At 47.6% G+C, this 24,135-nt stretch overlaps 2 protein-coding genes and 1 non-coding gene across 4 annotated transcripts; 2 read left to right on the forward strand and 1 right to left on the reverse strand.

Annotated features, from left to right (window-relative positions):
• The first annotated feature begins 763 nt into the window (after positions 1-763).
• LOC118284956 (myeloid-associated differentiation marker homolog) lies at positions 764-5,503 on the forward strand. The gene is made up of 2 exons (XM_035608208.2): positions 764-920; positions 2,515-5,503. The coding sequence occupies exon 2, from the start codon at positions 2,611-2,613 to the stop codon at positions 3,457-3,459; it is 849 nt and encodes a 282-aa protein (XP_035464101.2). The 5' UTR covers positions 764-920; positions 2,515-2,610; the 3' UTR covers positions 3,460-5,503.
• A 557-nt stretch (positions 5,504-6,060) lies between these two features.
• Positions 6,061-12,521, forward strand: LOC118283447. The gene is made up of 7 exons (XR_007031831.1): positions 6,061-6,642; positions 7,957-8,105; positions 8,335-10,207; positions 10,293-10,529; positions 10,653-10,877; positions 11,024-11,051; positions 11,274-12,521. It is a non-coding gene; the product is annotated as an uncharacterized LOC118283447 (transcript).
• A 218-nt stretch (positions 12,522-12,739) lies between these two features.
• Positions 12,740-24,106, reverse strand: LOC118283623 (retinal guanylyl cyclase 1-like). Of its 2 annotated transcripts, XM_047336229.1 has the most exons (25): positions 24,001-24,106; positions 23,530-23,566; positions 20,361-20,610; positions 20,039-20,269; positions 19,598-19,753; positions 19,196-19,338; positions 18,933-19,088; positions 18,671-18,820; positions 18,342-18,561; positions 18,078-18,153; positions 17,876-17,960; positions 17,676-17,792; positions 17,501-17,584; positions 17,229-17,405; positions 16,852-17,005; positions 16,339-16,482; positions 15,892-16,040; positions 15,615-15,778; positions 15,364-15,487; positions 15,075-15,143; positions 14,722-14,896; positions 14,497-14,595; positions 14,308-14,393; positions 14,054-14,139; positions 12,740-13,795 (listed from the first exon to the last, which is right to left on the reverse strand). In XM_047336229.1, exons 3-25 carry the CDS (start codon positions 20,599-20,601, stop codon positions 13,708-13,710), a joined length of 3,174 nt encoding a protein of 1,057 aa, XP_047192185.1. In that variant the 5' UTR covers positions 20,602-20,610; positions 23,530-23,566; positions 24,001-24,106; the 3' UTR covers positions 12,740-13,707. The 2 variants fall into 2 exon arrangements, with proteins under 2 accessions (XP_047192185.1, XP_047192186.1); XM_047336230.1 differs by lacking the exons at positions 20,039-20,269; positions 20,361-20,610; positions 23,530-23,566; positions 24,001-24,106 and having other exon boundaries at positions 19,605-19,745.
• Between the last annotated feature and the right edge of the window lie 29 nt (positions 24,107-24,135).

Here is a 24,135-nt window from a genome sequence, read left to right on the forward strand (position 1 = left end):
GCACAACAGCGACCCCGCCTGTCCGGACCGTGGTACTGCAGGCAGTTGGTCACGGAAGTGTCCTACAGTAACTGAACCTTGTTTATGATGTTGAAACTGAAACAAACACTAAAACAATATTGTGCACATGTCCTTGATAGATGGATAGATAGTGAACTATACAATATCTCCAAATAAGTGTCTATGGGCTTGTGCAGCCAGTATTTTCTTTCTTTACTTGCAGTTTTCTATATATATATATATATATATATATATATATATGTGTATATATATATATATATATATTATATAAAAAAAGTGGCTCACATTTCGACTAGTATCCAGATACAACAAGTGATAATCATCACTATTTGTGAGATGACTCTTGGTTATAACAGTGCAATAGTTTTATATAGCGATATGTTTGTGTCATAACAGGGATTAAAAATTGGCTGAATACATTGGTTGAGAGAATGTAGGTTCTCTGCGGGCAGTCACAATGTATAGGGGCCCAGAATTTGGTGCTACACCCCTGCCTATACACAATAGTTTGGGTACGTTTTATATCCTCCTGTTGCTGCAAGCTTGAGAAAACATGATTTTTTTTTACTGCAATAAAATTGCAACTATATCACAAATACACCAAAATCTTTACAGTCTGCTCACACACATGCACGCCTCCAGTTCATGTGGACTGTACTTTTTTTTCTTCTTTTTTTTATGAACTGACGCAACATAAATTTTGATGATCTTGCTGGGGCTTGAGAGAAAAAGGGGGTTTGGCTTCCACACTTTACCAAATATGGCCCGTGAGGTGGGTGGGACGCGTTCTGCTGCGGGGAGGAGGTGATGCGCCCGCCGAGTACGCGCGGTCTTTCAGGAACTTTACGCACATTCCAAAAACGCGTGAAAGACTAAAAAAAACCCGGACTTTTACAAAGGTAAGATAAACCCTGAGATTATTATTCTTCAGTTTCAGATTCTTTATGTTGGAATTTACCTTTTGATTTGCGTTTATCTTCTCGGTCTATTTCTTTTTTGGAACGGAGCTGATGACAGTGGCACGGCGCGGCTGGGCGCGGTATGTCCGCTATGTGGCCTGGGAATGGACAGAAAGACACAAATCTCTTCCCCACACTTCGCTCATCGTGTCACTTCTCATGTTGGATTTACAGAACATAACCATCAACAAGTATAAACGCGTCTCCTCTGGCGTCACTGCAGTGCAGCCATGCTTCTGTTTTAAAGAGGGGAAAGATTCCACGAGTGTAAAGAAGCTTATCTCGTAATTATGAGCAAATATTGTGTCCTTTTTTTTTTTTTTTGTAATATTCAGTGAATGTAATGTTGATGTGCCCACACTTTATCATGGTGTACATGGTTTCTATCCAACCAAAGGTTGGTTTCCTGTCAGCAGGGCGGCGCCACCACACAACCACATCTTTGCCAATGTGCAACAGAAGGATGGTGTTTTTGAGTTTGAGCTCAGGACTTCTCTCATCACCAACAGATTGTGTAGAAGCAGAGTGTTTTTTTGGAAGTTCAAATGACTTCCCCCAGTGCAGGCCCGATTCCCCACTGTGCAATCAGTTTGGTCCGTGTTGTGAGTGTGGGTTCCTGCAGACCCCATTAGGGACCTCAGAGCTGCTTCCTGTTACACAGAACAGGAAGTGTGTGTGGCTAATGAGCCAAGTACTTTCAAGTGTTCCGCATTTGGCAGTGATGCTCGCGTGAAAAGACGCGTGGGACGGAGCGGCGGTTCTAGGCCGGACCTTTCTTGGCTCGTTGTGACGTTTGGTTTGTCCAACACAAAGAAGTGCAATTGTAAAATTCACAAATTCACTAAAACCAGCACAGCAAAAACAATCAGGCAGATATATGCGGAGATTGTCTTTGTGCCCAAGATGCTCACTGTAACTTTTGTATTCACGGGAAACAGGAAACACAAAATGTGCATGTGTGTGTTCACAGGTGTCGCATTAGGTTTTTTTTGTAAATTGATGATTTAGCTATTTTTGACTCAATATACAAGACTTGGCTTTGACTTAACACCGTCACAGTTTGGGCACTAGAGGGCAGCGATGGCACACATTTCTTAGGACAGTCTGGAGTTATTCATGTTCTCCGACTTCCATTTTATGCTCAGGGACTTTCCATCTCCATCCTGTACACTCACCCTGCACAGGCCACGGCCCGAGCAGCCAAATCAGATGATTCATCATCACACTTGCACATCTTTAGTTGGAGCCGACACTCTTCAGTCGGGGGTGAAAAGACTTTTCTCTTTTCTTTAGGCCGCTCTCCACAGAGCAGAGCAGAAAACATTCGGCGATGCTGCTTGGAGCAGCAGTGATGTTGCTGTTTCTCTCTGTGACATCTGGAAAAAAAAAGGCACATGAAAACACGGACGAAAACATAATTACGATAATTCTTCAGTTTCTGGTCTTCCCTACACGCTGGACCTTTACGTTTTTTCTCGCATCCTAAACGTGTCAAAATCATGTCGTCATCCCCAAACCCTCTTTTGTTTTACAGAATATGTGACAAGGCGCCAACACAGGATCTCACATTCAGTTTCAAAGACTCGCCTTGACCGCCGCCGGACTACAGAAGCCACTTTCACCTCCCATCATGCCCGTGGTCGTGTTTCCCACCTCGCGGCTGCTGTGGGTGCGCGTCGCCGCCCTGTTGTTCACCTGCGTGGCTTTCAGCGTGGCGGCGCACGGAGCCGCGCTGTACGGGGGCATGGCGGACTGGTGCATCTTCTGCTGGGCGTTCAGCTTCGCGTGCACCCTGCTGGTGCTGCTGGTGGAGCAGTTTGGCCTCCAGGCCCGCATCCCAGTGTCCTGGTCCAACTTCCACATCACCATAGCCTGCTACGGCGCCCTCCTCTGCCTGTCGGCCTCCGTCATCTTCCCACTCTTTTTCCTCAGGAACCAGCCGGTGAGCAGTGATGCCCGCGACCATCGCATCGTCTCCACCGTCTTCTCCTGCCTGGCGACGGTGGCCTACATGGGGGAGGTGAGCCTGACCAAGGCGCGGCCGGGAGAGGTGGCGGGCTACATGGCCACAGCGCCGGGCCTGCTGAAGGTGTGCCAGACCTCCTTGGCCTGCGTTATCTTCATCCTGGTCAGCGACTCCGTGTCGTATAACCACCACGCGGCGCTCAAGTGGTGCATGGCCGTGTACTGCATCTGCTTCATCCTCTCCATGGCCGTGGTGCTGCTGTGTGTGGGAGAGTGCACCGGCTGTCTGCCCATCCCCTTCTCCAAGTTCCTGTCGGCGTACGGCCTCCTGGCGGTGATCATGTACTTGACCGCCACCATCCTCTGGCCCGTGTTCCAGTTCGACAAGCAGTACCGGGGCGCGGGCAGCGCGTCGTCCAAACTGATCGCCGTGGCCGTGCTCACTGCCCTCAACTTCCTGCTTTACCTCGCTGACCTGGCCTACACCGCCAGACTCGTGTTCGTCAGTGTCTGAGGGATGAGGGAGACACACACACACACACACACACACACACTCACACACACACACACACGCTGTTGCTGCCTAATTGTAAAATGCTATATGACCATAGCTGCTTTCAGTCATGCACTGAATCCGGACAGTTTCCAGATTTTCTCTATCGTAGGGGCCGTCTGAGAGCAGATGTCCGCAAATGCTTCTCGGGACTAGCTCCCTCGCTAAAAAAGATTTCCCGGACATTTCCCGGAGTCCGTGCCTGAGTGTGTATCTGTATATCAGTATTTAACCGTCGATGTGACCTTTGTAACGTGTGCAACACAACAAGTATATGAGGTGAAATGAATGCTGAATTTGACACGATGCTGTGACATGAGGAGGATATCTGTTCAAATCCAATGAAGTCAGAAATACTGGAGAAGGAGAGGAAAAAATTGAATTATCAGTGGGGGTTTCTTTTTCAATTTCAATTCATTGGATATAAATGATTTACCAGAGACACTTCCCTCGTCTGGGTAACGCGATGGATGACTGTGGTCAGTCACAAATCACGTACAGGAAGCTTCTGTGGCTTTTGTTTCTGTCCTGTCACCCTGCGGTCGGACTGAATGAAAGCGGGAAACAAGAGGCACGTTAACAGACACGGGGTCGTCCCCCTGTCGCTCGCCGTGAGTCTGCAGTTGCTTCTTCGACAACACGGCGGAAGAGCTCGCGTCATCCCCGTGGCCTCTTTTGGATTTTTAGGGTCACGGGTCTAGGCCGGTGTGTCCCGCTGTGTCGGAGGCTGTCCCTAGTTTCGTTTGTGTAGATGATGCAGAATTAAGTTGAATAAAGTCCAACTCAAATCAGACGCCTCCAAAAACCTTCCTCTGACTTCCTCTCCACACCTGTGGCCTTGTTCTTCCGAATGCCAAATGGAAGAGGACAAGCTTCCTCTCCAACCCTTGAAGATGTTTGTTTTTTCCTCCTTTATTTAATTCCTTTGCGTCTTGCGCGTTTGCTGTCAGTTAAGTTCCCCCTCGTCATATGTTGAGCTCGGTTCCGTCCCCGGTTTTATTTTGACACGCACCTCCTGTGCGCCGGCTGCTGCCGTGTGTCGCACCTGTGTCCGATGATCTCTGCCCCTCAGGTGTGTGTGGGCACTTTGTCGCTCTGCTCCCTGAGTTGTGTCCAGTTCCTCGGTTGCGTTTCAAGTCCGTAAGTGATCGTTTTTCTTCCATTAAATGCACGTCCCTCTACCGGCTCTTATGACTTTCCTCCATTTTCCGTGGGGGGGTTTCTTTTCTCTCGTGGCCTGGGCCCTGAGGCTCTTCTGTGCGGATGTGAGTCACCGTGCAGGTGCAAGGTGACACGCGCCCGTCGCACTCGCCACACAGCAAATAACCCCCCGGGGTGGCTTAGAATAGATTTGCTTGCGAGTGAAAGGAAAGCGAAAACACTTGAGTAGGCTGCGCGACTGCAAACGTGAAGGTCAGGTTAGCCGGTCGTCGTCAAATTGTTGTTGAACGCACGGTCGCTTTAGAGCTTGAGCGCCGCACAGACAGGAAGCAGCGGGGATGGGATCCGCTCGGCGGGTTACAGAGGCGCCAGCTAAATGAATGTTATGTATTTTGATGGGGCCGGGGGACTGATGGTTCCTTGACAAAGAACCACAACAATATTTGTGCTATAAATAACCCCGCGCTTTGTCGAGGACGTCGGCGCTTCGGCCCGATTTCTATTGCAGGTTTGGCGTAACCGGTTTTTGGATGTCGCACAATCGGGTGAGGCACCAAATTCCCCGCCGCGTTCTTCACACGCGAACTGCGAACTCTGGGCAAGTGCTCAGACCCTGTTTTCAAGACATTCTCCAGAATGAATTCAAAGGCTGTGTTTTTTTTCTTCTTCATTACAGGTCAGCTGTTGAATAAGGACAATGATGATGATGATGATGATGATGATGATGGATGTACGGAAGTAAATAAGGAATGAACCTTTCATCACTATGCATTGTCAATGAATAAATGGAGGGTGGAAGACATGGCACATTTGCCAAACTTCCCATTATAATCTGTCACTCATATATATCAGCAAAACGCCTTCTTTTTTTTTAATAGAGCCCGACCGATATGGATTTTTGGGAGTACAAGATTCCCGATACATTGGCTGATGCGCGCGTGTGTGTGCGTGCGTGTGTGTGTGTGTGTGTGTGTGTGTGTGTGTGTGTGTGTGTGCGTGTGTGCGTGTGTGCATATATATATATATAGAGCGAGAGAGAGAGAGAGAGAGAGAGATGGATGGATGGATGGATATGGATCAATGATTCCTAAGATGTCATTATGTAATTGAGGCTTGATATTTTAGTTTAACCATGAAAACCCAAATACAAACAGACACATAGAACTCATTTGTATAATTACTCTCTGTGTGTGTGTGTGTGTGTGCGTGTGTGCATATATATATATATAGCGCGAGAGAGAGAGAGAGAGATAGATGGATGGATATGGATCAATGATTCCTAAGATGTCATTATGTAATTGAGGCTTGATATTTTAGTTTAACCATGAAAACCCAAATACAAACAGACACATAGAACTCATTTGTATAATTACTCTGTGTGTGTGTGTGTGTGTGTGTGTGTGTGTGTGTGTGTGTGTGTGTGTGTGTGTGCGCGCGCATGCGTGTGCTTCACTTTTTTGCTTGTTTTTGTTGATGGTCTCGTGTCCATACTTGCACTGTATTCTTATTTCTATTCATGATTTGTTCTATTAATGTGTACGCTCTTTTTAACGTGACGCCCTGTGGGCTCACTTGTCATGAAAGGTGCTGTTGGGATAAACTGACGTTGACATTCAGTTTCAGGGTTAAAAAAGAAAAGAAAAGAGAAGAGGGCCCATCCCTGTGCTGTTTACCAAAGTCTCGTTTCCACTCCCTCCCTCCCAGTGGCGCATTTGGCCCGAGAGGAGCGCGGACGTGGTGGCTCGGCCTCCATTCACCTCTTTACTAAAAAGAAAAAGGAAAGGAAAAGAAAAGAGGGGACGACGATGGGCGACGTGTACCAGTATCCGGTGTTCCTCCAGTGCGGCCGGCGGCTGAGCGCGCAGCAGCGCAGGGCCGTGGAGAGACACTTCTCCCTGCGCCGCAGGTCCAGCGGAGGAGACTGCGGGCCCCTGGCGCGCGCGGGGCCCGCGGGCTACAGCCTGGCGTTCAGAAGTCAAACAGGTGAGCGGCACCGAGCACGCACAGGGATCGTCAGAATCATAAACAGAATCATAATCACAATCACATTCACAAGCACAAGCCGTGTTTTGTGGCCGTGGTCGTGAAAAGGGGGGGCCCGAGTGTTCCGAGCTGGTGCGTTCTGGTACTGTAAAGTGCCGTGGAACAGTCGGAGCCCACAGGGTCCACCGTGTGTTGGAGTTACAGCTTGAAAGCTCCAGGAGCTCTGGGGAACTTTGTGAAACCGGGTCGCATACTGCACCAAGTACTTTCACTTTCGCAGGACACTGAAAAAGTCGCGGAATAATTCATACACGCAACCGTTCAAAAGTTTGGGGTCACTAAGAAATGTCTTTATTTTTGAAAAAAAAAAGGAGCACTTTTTCAATGAGGATAACATTAAATTAATCAAAAATACAGTCTACATATTGTTAATGTGGTAATATATATATATATATATATATATATATATATATATATATATATATATATATACATATATATATATATATATATATATATATATATATATATATATATATATATATACATATATATATATATATATATATATATGTGTATATATAAAGACGAGTTCGCGTTAAGTTTGATCAGCTGAATCACTGCACAGTGCTTGGAGAAGTGAAACCAAAGCTAGTCAATCAATCCTGGTTTCATAAGAAATCGTAAAACCCAGTCATAAGTGAGTCATGTTGAATTTGACTCTGGGGTTGGAAACTCTATGGAGGACCATTAATGTCAAATCAATGGTAATAAAGCTTCAGTGATCAGTGATTAATTGTACGATAAAAAAATTTGCATTAAGAACTGAATGCGTGAATCTATAAATAAATGCACTGAATGACAAGTAATTAATCATTTGAGATTTTAATGGTTATTAAAATTAGGGATTATTCTTAAAAAGAGATCATATCAGTTTACAAAAACATAACAGTCAACTTCTACATCTTTTAAAAATACATCTGTATTTTTGTATTTTGAATGACTTCACTCTGACATTTTTATGTTGTTTTTTGTAAATCTCTCATTCATTTTAATTATATATTCTTAATTGATCTTTCACTTGTAAATCAAATATCAAATATTGGATTACTTGTAATGTACTTTATTCATTTATAGATAAGAAAATAAGAAAAGAGAGAGCTTGAGTGGCCTTACATTAGGTTTTATCCTTAACCTTTCTTTATTTTCCAACAGAAAGAAGGAATTTCATCAAGTAAAAAGCCACTAGATTATTCTAATATTTCTGTTATTTATAACTCAATAATGTTCTACTGTTGTTTCTTTCCTTCGTAGATCAGCAGCGTGTCCTGCAGAGATGTGAGCATGTTGTGGAGCTTGCAGATGGGCCTCTGATGCTTACTGTCCATGGCAGCCTGGAATCTCACAACTCCTCTTCCATCGCAGCCTCCACTCCGAGCCAGGAGTCAACAGCTCCAGCACAGGTCGGTCAAAAAGAGAAAAACAAGTTTCTGTCAGTCAGTCAATGTTGTGCATTCAAAAAATACATTAACATTCACAGATTCTCATGTCATATGCCAATCAGTTTGGATAAACACGGTGCAAATGAGCAGAGGATTTGTTTTAGTGATTCAATCATGCACCTTGACAAACAAAATGAGGCCAAAACATGTTTTTACCATTTATTTTAATGCATCTTTCCTTATAACACAGAGCCCACAGTCTACACCTGCCTCAATTCCTCCACCAGGTGGTGAAGAATATGAACTACGCCCTGATACCTACATCCTTTGTTACCTTAAGGAATGTCCGAAGGTTTGGCAAGACCTAGAGGCAGAACTTGTCTCGATGGCCTGCTCTGCTCAGCTTTACCCAGAGGAGGAGAGGGTTTTAGTCAGGAGACTAGCTCAGCCAGGCGCTGCAGATGAAGGTAGAAATTGGAAAGCTGACGTAGACAAAGTCTTTGATGGCTACCTGTGCCACTTTGAGGTGGACCCTCACAAAACCAAAGCTTTGCGTCAGTCCTGCAGCTCTCATCAGGCCACAGATGGGGTGAAGGTGTACGGGGAAATGGGGATTGCCGTTGTGGTGGGGAAACATTCTCAGGTTAAAGCCAGGTTGATGGAGGTAGAGGACTTGACTGTTAAACACCGAAGGTCCCATTCGAATGAAAAGCTAACCAGCATTTGTCGTTTGGGCGAGGCCAAACTTCGCCTCCTCTGGAGACAGATTGAGCAGGGTGTGGGGCAACGTTTCCCAGGAGTTGAGGTCACGAGGAGAGATGTAGGTCAGGTAGCATTGGAAGGTTCTGTAAAGGACGTTCTTGAAGCTGTCGATTGGATCTCTGATAAGGAGAATCTGGTGTCTGAAAGAACAGTTGGTAACTTGAGGCCACATCTTTTGGCCTTCCTAAGGAAGGCCTATGGAGGCCCAGGGGAGCTGCGGGACTTTTTAGGGGTCGACGACGATATGGAAATAGAGCTACAGGACACAGAGCTACGATTGTTCTCCCTATCTGCTTATAAACTGGATGAGGCTGAAGAAGCCCTGCAGCGCGAGTTCAGGGAAATGAAGGTTGATGTTCCTGATTGCCCCGCTTTGTCCTCTGAGCTCATGTCCAAAACATATGAGATGAACCAAGTGCAATTTAGGGCCCAGGTCCTGTTTGACTCAAGTAGCACAGTGTGCTTACTGGGTCACACCAAAGAGGTTGAAGAACTGAGGGAAACTATCACTCAGTTGATTTTGCAGAGCACAGAGGATTTTGGGCTGGCACAAGAGTTATCAGAATTTCTGCAGCTGCAACCAGCTGCAACCAGCTGACCTTTCAGAGGTGACGGAGGTCATGAGCCTGCTGAGTCCATTTGTAGACTCCCTTGTTCAGGCCTTGAGTTTGAAGGATGAAAACACGGTGGTTGCCAGCTACAGCCTTTGTGACGGGCTCCAGGTGGAGGTATGTCAGGATGATGTCACCAAACAGAAGGCGGATACGCCGGTTAACACTGCCAATGAAGATCTGGGCAACTGTGGAGGTGTTGCCGCTGCGGGGAGTAAAGAGAGTCCTGAATCACAGAGGGAGAGCAGTACCTTGAAAGAGTGGACAGGTGACAAGGAAGTGACCACAGTGGGAAACTTACTCTGCGAGAAACTGCTGCATGATAGTGGAGCTATAGCTGGAGAGACGGGTGGCAGAGTAGGGTTCTTGCTGGAGAAAACTGTCCAGTTCACTCTGAATATGGCCGAAATGATGGAGATCAAGTATCTAGCTTTACCCTGTACCGTCTCAGGTGGGTCTGGTGTTTCTGTGTGCTCCGAGGCTATCGTGACCGCTGTTGAAGAGTTTGGTAGTCAAGGAGGGCGGGGGCTGAGACGAATCGCCCTGGTTGATAACAGAGCAGAGGTGGTGAGGGCCATGCAGGACGCATGTGACCGGCTTCTCCAAGGAGGCACCGGATACAGTCCGCCTAGTGACCTGGGGCTCCTGACGGATGCCGCTGCCCAAGAAACAGCAAGCGGAGCCACCGTTGGACCTCCTGGAGACGGTGTCCATGTTGAGACTGTTCAGGCAACCATTGAGAGCCAGCAGGTCAGAGTCTTGGAATTAAGGAAAAAGACAAATAAAAGACAGTCAGCAATGTAGCCGTCACTTCATCCTCTACCTTTCATCACAGGTGGATGCCGTGGTGTCGCCCATGTTTGGACACAATCCTCTCTCCACCCGCGTTGGCAACACTTTGTCCAAAATAGTCGGATCCCAGTTGACGGCAATGTTTACAAAGGAGTCGGAAGAGGGAACGACGCCTGGTGATGCAGTTCTGGTGGAGGGCTTCACTGGACTTCCATCGAATGCAGTGATCTTCCTCAACCTGGTTCCCTGGGATGATGAAGAAGATGGAACGGCAGTTCAGGTGAACCAGTGGAGTGTTTTCATGCACGACCCTGTTTGAGAACTACTGATACTCTTGGAACACCGCGATGCCGTGTTTCCTATGTGTTGCCTTGAAAAATCTGTGAATTCTGATCTTTGACAGGTTATGAGACTGGGCATCAACGCAATCCTAACTGCCTGTGACAATAGGGGGTTTGGATCTGTTGCTCTCCCGGTACTCGGGGCTGGGCTTGCCTTGGGTTTTCCCAACAGCGTGGTAGCTCGGGTTCTGCAGGAGCAGGTCCACGCATTCAAACAGAACCGAGCAAGTAGGACGCCTTTCCTGGTCCGAATAGTTATCCACCCCAGTGACACAGAGGCCAGCGAGGTAAGGGGAACGCCTTCTGCCATAGACACTGACTGAAACCCTGGAGTGTTCAAGTCTAGCAGCAGCAGTGCAAATGCATTCATTTGTTTCTTTGCTTCTTAGCTCTACATATCAGCTAACAGTTTTCTGCATCATTGTATCTGCAGGTCTTCAGAGGATTCATGAAAGACGAAGGTGGGTATGGCACCTAATGCTCATGTTTCTCTTTTCTGATAAAACATGAGCTGTGTGCTTTTTTGGGGAAAAATGGAGACAATTTCAAAATTGGCTGATTCATTCTGTTGGAGTTTTGTGGCATGTGCATTGGCTGCCGTCATGGACAACTCAGTGTTACATGTGCATAATGTACAACATGCAGGCCAAAATGTAAATAACAGAGTCTTTATTCCCCTCCAGACTTGGCCACAATGAGGATCGTCTTGCTGGGAAAAAGTGGGTCTGGAAAGAGCACCCTAGCGAACTGCATATTTGGGAGCGAGGAATTGTTCGCCACAAGCCTTTCTCCTAATTCTGTGACTAGTCAATGTCAAGCGGAGACCAGACTCGTCAATGGAAGGAGCATCACTTTGATCGACACCCCTGGGTTTTTCGATTCGCACAGGCCTGAGGAGGACATTAAGTCCGAGATGGCAAGGTGTATCACAGAGTGCGCTCCTGGGCCGCACGCTTTTCTCATTGTGCTTCAGGTGGATAGGTTCACCAGTCAGGAGCAGGCCGTCATCGCCAAAATCCGCCAGTATTTTTCGGACGATGCTCTGAAACACGCTGTAGTTGTCTTCACGCATGGCGACCAGCTCGCTGAAGGCAGCCAAATTGAGGATTTTGTCGGCCAGAATGAGGACCTCAGTGATCTGGTGCGCAAGTGCGGCGGCCGGTGCCACGTCTTCGACAACAAATACTGGAAGAACAAGCGGGAGGATGACTACAGGAGCAACCGGTTCCAGGCGGAGGTCCTTCTGAAAACAATAGACAAGATGGTGATGGACAATAAGGGCGGCTACTACACCAACGAGAAGCTGCAGGCAGTGAGGGCAGAAATAAAGAGAGAGGAGGAGCGCATAAGGCACGCCCGAGGAAACATGTCACGGTCCGAGATCAGACAACGTGCCATAATAAATGTGTCTAACAGGCTTTTGATCCAGCTGGCAGGAACTGCAACAGGAGCAGTGCTCGGAGCTTTCTTTGGCCTGGCACTGATGGTGGGATTTGATATCACCGCTATGAATAGTCTTTCGCAGCTCTCCAAACTGAAAGGTATTCCCGCGGCAGGAAAGGGAGTCGCAGCGGCGGTAGGAGTCGGAGAAGTGGCGGTAATCGGTACCGGAGTGGTGGCAGCCGCAGGAGGACTGTTTGGAGGTTGTGTTGGATATGCGGCGGCTCAGGGAGCCAGAACCCCCCAGGAGGCTGCAATGAAGGCGGCCACTGCGGTCTTTGACAAAAGCAAAGCTTTCAACAGAAAGTAACAGAGTACTGTTACCAGGTGGCAGTGGAACCTTTGGACATCGGGACATCATCTCCCCCTCAGCTGCTGAATGTTGGGCGGGGCTTGTGGCTTACAGTGTTTGGTTGTCCTCTTCCTGTGTCCATGTTTTCTTCTTCCAGAGGATTTTGTTCTCACATTAAAAACATTTTCGGTGCGAAAAACTCGTCTTGTTTTAATGCTGCACGCATCTTCGCCTGCTTCGGCCTCAGTTTAAATTTTTTTAAAAAAGGATCTTCAATCAATTTTGCGATGCGGCTTCAAGAACGGAAAGACACCGCCTCTGCATCTAAGCGATTTAGTTTTTGTCATCTAGACAACCCCGATAATTCCTATAACCTTCAAATCCCTGAACACACCGACTGACGCAGACAAACGTTGGACATTTTATTGATTAACTGGCCACATGACAGAAACAACATCAGGATATATGAATAAATCAAAGGGACAGAGCCAGAGACACAAACAAAAATTATTACACATTTCCTTGGATCCTAAATGTGCACATTTCTTTTAATTCATACTTTAAACATTAGACCAATAATAACTGTACAGGTAATTAAATTGTTTTGTGTAAATTTCAGCGATTATCGGGTTAAACGTCCAAAATTTTTGTCTTCGGAAATAAAAATATGGGAATAAAGGGATTTCATATTTTATCACCTTCAGTGACCAAAAGGTGCTGTCAGAGCCCACTGATGAACAAGCGACTGATCATCAGAAGTGGATCGTCAAAGGGTCCGTGTCCATTCATTGATTTAGTCTCCAGCAGTCCAGTCGGGGGCGTGAACCATGGTGCGTCAAAGTCTTCCTGACTGTTCAGTACTGTACAGCATGTCGTCATGTGCTCCCCATGAGAGTGTCCACTGTGGCTCTGTGGGTCGTCCGAACTCTATAGACCCGCGCAGGGGTGTAGCACCAAATCCTGGGCCCTATACATGAGCAGTCTCTGTGGGGCCCCCCGCAGCCATGATGCTGATTAATTTATGATGCTGTGTGCGTGCGTGTGCTAAAAGCAACTAGCTGGCTAACTCCTACTGTACTCAGCTATTAAAAGTTAAAGTTAGCAGCTCCAGGCTTTCCTGCCCCTTGGGCCCTGGGGAGTCGGGACGAGCCACGCAAGAACATTTTCACGACATGTTTGACAGCGACGGAGCTCTGTCCCTTTTTTTTTTATCTCCTTTCCACTGTGACGCATCGGACCCACAGGAGGCACAGAAAACACTGGTTCAACATAAGCCTGATGACGTGACCGATCAGAGCGAAGGGTGTCACTCGTGTCACTGACCAATGATAAAAAAGTCCTTGAGGTAGAGAGAGAGAGCGTGTGCGTGTGTGTATGTGTTGGCATCATTTCTTATTCTTCTTCTGTCGGTCCAGAAACTTTTGTCGCCTCTCAACTGGAATCTCATCGAGACTGATGCCATGGTTACTGGCCCTGAGAGAGAGAGAGAGAGAGAGAGAGAGAGAGAGAGAGAGAGAGACTATTGATCACATTATTGTTTTGACTGGCTGTGTCTGTATTTATGTTTGAATCGGGAGTGGTGCTGTTCCCACGGTTAGAATTGTGGGCGTGGCTCCTCGTCTATTTAAAGCTAAGCCTTGGGTGTGATGTCACCACCGGCTGTGCCAGTGATTGGCTGAATCTGATCATTTTGAACTGCTTCTTGTGTTCCACACGTGTGACGTTTCTCACCCTCCCAACAGGTCCGGAGGAACGGGAAGAGGTTTAGTGAAACCGTCTCGACCCATCAGCCAATACGTGTCCTCTGTGCCTTTCACCTGAGGAAACAAAGCCGCCTTCGTCGTCATCATCATCATCATCATCAGACGCCCCAAACACCAACAGTGTAGAAAAGTTTTGGAGAGTAACTATACATGAATAGAAAATCGTTTTAAAGATCTTTCATTTCCTTGTTAATATGTGACGTAGTAAGGAGATCATGAGACCTGGGCCTTCCTGGTGTCGAAGTGGTATCCCAGTTTGAGGCTGGTCAGGACCTTCACCGTGTTCAGACTGATGTGGATCCTGTAGGCTGAAAAATTCAAAACACTCGTCATTAAAAAAAAAAAAAAATCAATCGGATCAGAGTCGGATCCTCTGCAAATGGAATCTTTTTTTCTTTTTTTTTTGCTCACGCAGTCCGGAGGCTTCCATTATCGACGCCATGGTCACCGTGTCTCCGAACAGACAGTACCTGGGCATCATGAGACCGACCACGCCTGCGACCAACGGACCTGCAGACAGAAAGATGGTGGTGTCGTCATGGCGACGCCTGCAGGCAAACGTCTCTGTGGTTGTTTATCCCCATCCACCAGGACAATGGGTCTAACACATCTTTAGCGCAGTGTGTGTGTGTGTACCTGAGTGCAGTCCGATGCGTATCTTCACTTTAATCTCGGGCATGTGCTTGATCTTAAAGTGTCCGATCGAGTGCAGGATGTCCAGGGACATGTTGGCCACCTCAGCCGCGTGTTGGTGTCCGTTCCTGTTGGGAACGCCCGACGCCACCATGTAGGCGTCGCCGATCGTTTCTACCTGCGGACACAGCGGTCGACAGCGGTTCGATGGATGCGTCACGTCATAACTCCTCCCCGCTGATTGGTTTCCAGGGAACCAAGAGCGCGGGCCCCGGTCGAGTCATCGCCGCTGACGTTGAACATTAATCGATACCTTCAGAGGTGTTTGATGAGGTGAAGAGTTGTTGTTTTTTTACCTTGTAGACGTCATGGCTGGCAATGATGGCGTCAAACATGGTGTAGAGGTCGTTCAGCAGGTCAACCACCTGCCCACACACACACACACACACCTTTAGTTAAAGCTTCGGTACGTAACTTTACCTCATTTACCTCAAAACAACCCGACCTGTGTTTTTTTTATGTCGTTCAGTTGTTTTCATGCATTCATATCTTCGTACTCTCAAACCTGGAGAAATCTGACAGTGGGTTATTTATAATTTTTTAGATCCTGGTGGTTTTAAATGACATTATAGGAAGACGCTGTACCTCAATGGGCTCGCTGAGGGCCGAGATGGTTGTAAATCCAACAATGTCGCTGAAGTACAGAGTGCAGTCGCTATAATGTTCAGGTCGGACTGGCTTCCCTTTCTTCAGAGCCTGAGCCACGGACCTTAGACACAGAAAGACGTGGTGAGGAAGATTATTTAGATTTTACGCGTGCAGCCTCAGCCGGGACACCTCCCGGCCACCGGGTGGCACTGCTGCTTTATGTGTCCGTTTGAGATGAAGCGTCTCACTTGGGCAGGAGCTGTCCAATCAGTTTCTCCGTCTTGTTCCTCTCGACTTCCAGTTCGTCCGTTCGCTCTCTGATCAGATCCTCCAGGTTGGAGCTGTACTGCTCCAACATCCGCAGCATGGAGTCGATGATGTTCGCCCTCTTCCCCCTGTTGATGCCCGGAAACTTCAAAACACAAAGAAAAAAAAAGAAACGCTCAAAGTTTCAATAAGATTCCACGTAAAACACATCTGGTCTGCAGTTTCCGACACGAGCCAGCAGGCGGCGGCGTGTCCCACCTGCTTGAAGATGTCGTCGAAGCTCGGCCTCTTGTTCGGATCTTCGTTCCAACATTGGGTCATCAGACCGAGGCACTCGGCCGGAGCTTCGTCCAGTGAAACGACCGGTCTGCAGAGCGGCGGGGGGCTTTTCAGGCGCTCCACGATCTCTGAGAGACAGGACGGGTGGTGGTCAGGGAGACAGGTTGACAGACAGGTTGACAGACAGGTCAGACGGGCGGTGGTCAGGGAGACAGGTTGACAGACAGGTCAGACGGGCGGTGGTCAGGTTGACAGACAGGTCAGACGGGCGGTGGTCAGGGAGACATGTTGACAGACAGGTTGACAGACAGGTCAGACGGGCGGTGGTCAGGGAGACAGGTTGACAGACAGGTCAGACGGGCGGTGGTCAGGGAGACAGGTTGACAGACAGGTCAGACAGGTGGTGAGGGAGACGCCCCGTCTCACCGTGGGCGGGCATGTCCATCATGGCGTACGGCAGCGACCGTGAGATCACTTCCTGTATGATGATGGAGAAACTGAAGACGTCGCCTGCGATCGAACCTCCTCGGACGGGGTTCCTCAAAAGCTCCGGAGCTGTCCACAGCAACTCTGAGAGACAGACAGGTTCACGTTGAGACAGACAGGGTAGTGTAGAGTCACACGGGTGAGAGACAATGAAAGAACAGTGCTGACGTGAATAAACCGCACAAAACAGCGCTTTCCAAATTAACCGTGACGCGATTTAGCGAATAAATTATATGTTTTGTTTTTTAAATGCCTCGGGAAAAGAAAGATGGAGTCAGCACAAAACACCAAACGCCTCCATAATGTTGCATTGTATCTGCCGTTATTATCAATGTTACGCGACTGAAAGGAGCCCACATGAATCCTGGGATGAGCGAAAAAGCAGACAGGAGAGTTTTGTGGCTTCAGTTTGATGACGACAGGAACTCTTTGAGATGTTCAAACTGCTTTTACCCTGGGGGTCCACAGGAGGGTCGAGGCTCTCAGAGTGAAGGATCATGGGAAGGCCGTAGTCAGTGACTTTCAGGACAAACCGCCCGTCGACTAAACAGTTGGTAGACTTCAGTCGACCGTGACTCAAGCCTCGTAGGTGAAGATACTTCATCCCCTGACACACGCACACACACACACACACACACACACACACACACACACACACAGAGTTGTTAGTGATATTAAATAAAACGTAAACGTGACTTTTTAAATGGACTGAGGCTCCGTCAGCAGAATTGAACTGTAAATCAAGACACTTCAATTATCGAGATGTGTTATCATGAAGTTCTAATTAATTTAATTTTTTTAATTATTAATGTCAGCAGCAGCAGCAGCACCTTGATGAGGTCCATGAGCAGCGACGACTTGAACATCCAGTCCAGGCGCATGTCGCCGTCGGCGAGCAGGTCGGCCAGACTTCCCCGGGGACAGTGTTCGACGACCAGCGCGAAGATCCCCGAGTCCAGGAACAGACCCAGGTACAGGTTCAGGTTCTCGTGTCGCATCTCCCGCAGCTGGACACGTGGTGCGAAATATTCAGCGGGACGTATTAAAAACTGTGCCGTTAAATATAACAGTGAATCTACTGTGTATCCACTGTGCTCCGTACGTGGCTGAACAGACTCTGGGTGTTCTGTTTGACGGACGTCGTCGCATTTCCGACGTGGATCTTTTTCATCCAAACCCAGTCGCCCTGGTAACAAGACAGCCAATCAGCGTGTCAGAGAGACGGCGGCAGATGCAAACAGTGAGACAGTTACAGGAGCAGACAGCGAGACCGGTACCTCCAGTATTCCGATGTTGGAGCTCTCGGGCGTCGTCAGGATGTAACTCCGAGCGATCGAGCGAAACGGAGTTTTGATCTCCAGAAGACTCCTCATGATCGACTCGTCGTTCAGTTTCTACAGCAACAACGAAAAAAAAGACAAACGTGAGCCGTCGTTGTGTGTTTTTCTGTATCGTCCAGGCGACGACACTGTCTCACCTTCTTGCTGACTTGAGTGTCGATGAACACGATGTCATCCAGAGTCAGCATCACCTTGGTGACGCTCGCTGTTCTCCTGTACTTCCTGTACACACAATGTCATGATGATGATGATTCCTTAATTCGAAAACTGAGCAGCAGGAAGTCCCAGAGAATGAGTGTGAATGTGTTCATTATGCGGTGTGTGCGTTTGTGTGGTGACCTGATCCAGTAGAAAAATGCTCCAATCAGAGCGCAGAGCAACAGAAAGATGAAGAACATCGTCACTGTGTCGACACCTGCAGATAAACACGGGGTAATAAAAGGGATTTAACATCGGACAAGAATTAAAACGTCTTCAGATCAGTTACACTTCCCGTCTCTGGATTATGCGCATAGATCATGGTGGACAGCAGGAGGCGCCCAAACAAACTCTGCACAAGTTCCCACCCCCACTGCAGGCCCCTGACCTCGCCCCTGACCTCACCCCCACTGCAGGCCTCCTCTGGACTGAACCAACAGAAGCTGCTTTGGGGGGGTTTTCCTCCGGGGAAGGTGAACGAGCGGCCCAGCGGCTTCAGCCCTCCGACCGTCCCGTCCGTGTGCGTTGGCGCCAGCGAGTGTGTTGGCACGAGTCGGTCGCCATCGCTGTCCAACACCACGTACCTGGCCTGCAGGCCACGCCCCTCTTTACCGCCGTACAACACCTGATTGATGAAAGTTATTGGGATTAAAACTTTGAGGAGACGGTTTTACTCAGGAAGTAAACGTCGACAGACCAACGTTTACTTCTGCATCTTTCTAAATATTTCTGACCTGATTGAAACCCTGGAAATCAAAGCCTCCATTTGATTGGACAAGCTGTTCCCCCATCACCCAGCGCCCGCCTCCTGCCTGACGACGCTCCTCCACGGCCTTGGCGACGAAGTACACCATGTTAAAGATGGTCCCAAAGACTGGGGACACCTGCAGACGAGATTTCGGGACAAACTTCGTCGGGGGCTTATCAGCTACAATAAAATAATTTCATATCAATCTACCATGAATGAAAACAATTTAGTATTTGTTGTTCATTTACCTCTGTTGCTGCGACAACAGACCGGATCTCTCGGCTGATTTGAGCCTTACGAAAAGCTTCGTAGAAACTCTGGTCCGAAGCCATGGTAACGGTGAGGACGGCGCTGTAGGCGTGACGCAGCTGTGTGTTGTTGGTCAGCTGAGGGAACGCCATGTCCTGATGGGACAGAGAAGAGATCCAGGGAGCCAATCAGAACTTGAGGATGTTTTCAGTACAACGGTTACATCTGAAACCAAGACAGCCTTCATTTATTGATCAGTTACCTGGTACGGCATGGCGTACAGTAGAGCATCGTACGGTATGAACACATAACCATCAGAAACCATCCCCATCTCCAGAGCAGCCAATAGGAGTTCTCTCTGCTCCTCCCCACCAATCAGGACAGAGCTCATGCACATGATCACCACTGAAACAGGATAAAATATAAACAGTTTTGTACGTCACAAGTAAATTAGGATTATTTAAAGCACGTCACAACCAATGACTGAAAATAAAGATGGACAAAGTGTCTCCACTTCCTCCCGTTGTACAAACATGAAGCTAAAATATCTATACATAAGATACAGTTGCGATTATTCAGATGATGTGTGTTAGCAAATCTGGGTCCTTGATCTGGAAGGAGCGGTGAGAAACATATTTTTTAAATCGGGTCTCTCTGCTCGGACCTTTGACCTTGTCAGCCTCTCTGATTGCTCCCAGCGCTTCCTGAGCCGCGACTTTGTGCCTTGTTTCCATGGTAACCACCGGGCCAATTGGCAGGCCCATAGCCCGGAGCGCCGAGGCCACTTCCTGTCCAGTGCTCTCCCATAGGTTGGATGGAGCTGATGATGAAGTGGAAGAGGACAGAGTGAGAGGAAGAAACATAGTTATTACTGTCACTATAATTATTTTATAGAAATATCAATAGTAAAATATCATGTTTATTGAATTATAATGACAGTGTAGAAATTGTAGTGATTCATTTTGCAGTCTGTTGTTAGAACATATGATCAACAATACATTTTACAATAATTCACCAACTTCAGATTTGAATTTCACAGCTCAATTTCTTTCCCGAAACAACCTGAAACAAGACCACGTCCCATGTGATGATGTCACATAGTCACCTGTGATGATGCCGACGTGCGCCCATCGGAAAAACCTGAGCACGGTGAACAGGACTCTGCTGGGAGGAGTGATGGGCGGCAGGTTCGGCCAATTGGCATCGAGACAGCCCGGAGAGGCGAGCCCCGCCTCCCAGTGCTGAGTCAATAAGGACGCGGCGTGACAGAGGGCGGGGTTAAAGGGGCCAATGTAGGCATGGCCATAACCCTCCATCTCCCCGAGTTCTGTCAGAGCTGAAATAGAACCATTGGAGTGAAGTTGACAGACAGAATTTTCGTTAAGTAGAATTACATTTTTAATAATTACAATATTAATATTACAAACCTTTGGAGGCGAGGCAGTCCTCGTCCAGTAGTTTCACATCGTACCAATAGCCTTTGCTCAGACTACCGTCGCTCCGTAACCGCGACAACGCCATGTTGGCCGCTGCCGTCGGCATTGCCCGGGAGAACATGGGGTCACATGACCACGGACCAACCAGAGCCAGCTTGAAGGTCGCCGTCCAAACCTCCGCAATGCTCAGCAACCACACACACACCCATAGCAACCACCGAGGACGCCGCATCCTGAAAACCTGTAAAACACAGTTTCCATTAACTGAGAAGAATTATGCATATTGTGCACATAAATGTGCGTATCTGTAGAGACTGCCGGCCCACAAACTGTGAAAAAAGACCACCCTGGCTAAACCCGACAGCCTGAAGCTCTGAACAACCGGTTCAGATTTCTCTCCCACTGTGATGTCACAGTTGGACTCTTTTGGGGGTAACCCCGCCTGCCCTCTGAGAACCTCCACTTCCCTGCTGAAGGGATCATTATCTTCTCAGAATATTACATTAGTTTAATTTTCCTCACACACACACACACACACACACACACAGACTGAAACCAGGTGACTGCTGTGACCTGTAAGGCTTCACGGTAATGCCGAGTGACACCATTAGCTTATGCTGAAGAGCGCTGAGAACGCTAAGTATAGCAGCCATGCAAACGCTCTTAACGCTGGGCTGAGAACGGCAGTAAATCCCCAGCACCCTGAGCCCTCGTGGCTCCCCGAGCGACAGCGTACGCCAGTCTGATGATGTCATCCGCTCGGTTGGTTCAGGTTGAAGTGCGACCTGTGACGTCACAGGTGGACGACATCACACACACTGAAACATCAGTGCACTTATTTTTAACAAACTGGCCCAGCGTAAGAGAAACTGTGAGCGTCTGTAAAACATTAATAATAATAAGGAATAAAGTCAAATGCAAACAGCGGCGAGAATGTCCAGGTGGATGGAGGACTACAACAATCAGGACTGGCTCGCCAGAGACTAGGGACACGTATAAAGACCGGGTTCACATCTGAAGACCTAGTCCACATCCAGAAACCAGTTTATCATCTAAAGACCTGGTTAACATCCAGAGACCAGGGTCACCTCTAAAGACCAAGTCCACATCCAGGAAACAGTTCATCATCTAAAGACCTGGTTGACATCCAGAAACCAGTTCATCATCAAAAGACCTGGTTCACATCTAGAAACCAGTTCATCATCTAAAGACCAAGTCCACATCCAGAGACCAGTTCATCATCTAAAGACCAAGTCCTAATCCAGAGACCAGTTCATCATCTAAAGACCAAGTCCACATCCAGAGACCAGTTCATCATCTAAAGACCAAGTCCACATCCAGAAACCAGTTCATGATCTAAAGACCAAGTCAACATCCAGAGACCAGTTCATCATCTAAAGACCAAGTCCACATCCAGAAACCAGTTCATGATCTAAAGACCAAGTCCACATCCAGAAACCAGTTCATGATCTAAAGACCTGGTTCACATCTAAAGACCTGGTTCACATCCAGAGACCAGTTCATCATCTAAAGACCAAGTCCACATCCAGAAACCAGTTCATGATCTAAAGACCTGGTTCACATCTAAAGACCTGGTTCACATCCAGAAACCAGTTCATCATCTAAGACCAAGTCAACATCCAGAGACCAGTTCATCATCTAAAGACCAGGTCAACATCCAGAGACCAGTTCTTCATCTAAAGACCAAGTCCACATCCAGAGACCAGTTCATCATCTAAAGACCAAGTCAACATCCAGAGACCAGTTCATCATCTAAAGACCAGGTCAACATCCAGAGACCAGTTCTTCATCTAAAGACCAAGTCCACATCCAGAGACCAGTTCATCATCTAAAGACCAAGTCAACATCCAGAGACCAGTTCATCATCTAAAGACCAAGTCAACATCTAGAGACCAGTTCATCATCTAAAGACCAGGTCAACATCCAGAGACCAGTTCATCATCTAAAGACCAAGTCAACATCCAGAGACCAGTTCATCATCTAAAGACCAAGTCAACATCCAGAGACCAGTTCATCATCTAAAGACCAAGTCAACATCCAGAGACCAGTTCATCATCTAAAGACCAGGTCAACATCCAGAGACCAGTTCATCATCTAAAGACCAAGTCCACATCCAGAAACCAGTTCATGATCTAAAGACCAAGTCCACATCCAGAAACCAGTTCATGATCTAAAGACCAAGTCAACATCCAGAGACCAGTTCATCATCTAAAGACCAAGTCAACATCTAGAGACCAGTTCATCATCTAAAGACCAAGTCCACATCCAGAGACCAGTTCATCATCTAAAGACCAAGTCAACATCCAGAGACCAGTTCATCATCTAAAGACCAGGTCAACATCCAGAGACCAGTTCATCATCTAAAGACCAAGTCAACATCCAGAGACCAGTTCATCATCTAAAGACCAGGTCAACATCCAGAGACCAGTTCATCATCTAAAGACCAGGTCAACATCCAGAGAACACATTTCTTCCCGTCGGGTCCAGTTGACATCAAATACCCCAAAAGTCTGTTGTTTCAGCAGCAGGACAGTGTCCCAGAATGCACTGCAGCAGTGATGGAGATGTTGAGGTCAGGGCCGAGTTCATTTTCAGTTTCTTCCGATTTTTTTAACCATGTGATCATTTAATCTTAAAACGTCATCTTGGACCTCTGCTCTGATGCTTTCAGAGACGTGAGGATGCGACGGACCGGCGAGAGCGGCGGTCAGGTGGAGGTGACGCTCAGGTGGAGGTGGGATCAGCACCGGTCAGGTGAGAGCAGAGGTCGGCGCATCATATGTGATGCTGGACAGTGAAAATCTGGTCCCACAGGGGAAATGTCGAATTTTTGTTGTTGCAGGTTTGAGAAGTTGTTCATGTTACTTTTAAAAATGAGGCTCGGGGTCACGATCCCGTTTCAACCTGTTGATACGGGTTGAGGTGGAAAAGGTCAAAAACTCTCCTTTCAGGTCCTTTCATTGAGTCTGGAACCTTCCAGAGGGGAAAAAAAACATACTGTTCCATGAAGCAGTGTGGTACAACACAACTGTCACAGCTAACGGCATTACGACTAAGGACTCTTCACTCGACCAGTCTGGTTTCTATCAAAACTATAACAGCGACCGTATCTCACACACACACACACACAGATTTTTACCTTGGTCTCAGAGCTTCATGTGTCCAAAAAGACAAATCTTCAGTTTCCGATGAAGAAAAGAAGGGAGAGAGATCCACACACACACACTCTCACAGTGAGAGAGAGAGAGGGAGAGTGACAAAAAGAGAGAGAGAGAGAGGATTTAGTTTAATCTTGTTTGACCTTCGTTAGTACGCATTGGCTTCGGATCGAGTTAGTCATGAGAGGATGACTTCCAGGGTGAAGGTCTCAAGTCCTGACCGAAACCTGGCGGATGACGTCAGCACGCTGATTGTGAAATTATATGAACGATCGGTGGAAAAAAAAATCAAATGCAGCACAAATGGAGAGATGGTGCGAATTGTGACGGAATTGTGACATTGGGCGAGAGGCGGGGTTCACCCTGGACAGCTCACCGACGTATCGGAGGGATTAAATTAACATATTTAATGTCTATATATGCTCTGGCGCGACTACGGTGTTGCAATGAACCGTGGGACATTTTCTCCTCGGTCCAGTGTTTCCTTCAGGAGATAGGATGGGGAGCATTGAAGCTCATTCCCTCAGCTCTCATCAGGTCAGTCTGAAAGTTCCTGACAAAAACAGAATATTCACACACAGACGCAG

The sequence above is a fragment of the Scophthalmus maximus genome, chromosome 12 (genome assembly GCF_022379125.1).
Source record: "Scophthalmus maximus strain ysfricsl-2021 chromosome 12, ASM2237912v1, whole genome shotgun sequence".
NCBI lineage: Eukaryota > Metazoa > Chordata > Actinopteri > Pleuronectiformes > Scophthalmidae > Scophthalmus > Scophthalmus maximus.

Coding starts and splice junctions, on each gene's coding strand:
- LOC118284956 (XM_035608208.2), top strand. CDS start 2,611: ATGCCCGTGGTCGTGTTTCCCACCTCGCGGCTGCTGTGGGTGCGCGTC.
- LOC118283623 (XM_047336229.1), bottom strand. CDS start 20,601: ATGCGGCGTCCTCGGTGGTTGCTATGGGTGTGTGTGTGGTTGCTGAGC. Junction 14,897..15,074: donor CCAGCCATGACGTCTACAAG/GTAAAAAAACAA, acceptor CTGTGTCCGCAG/GTAGAAACGATCGGCGACGC. Junction 13,796..14,053: donor CCTCCGGACCTGTTGGGAGG/GTGAGAAACGTC, acceptor TCTCTCTCTCAG/GGCCAGTAACCATGGCATCA.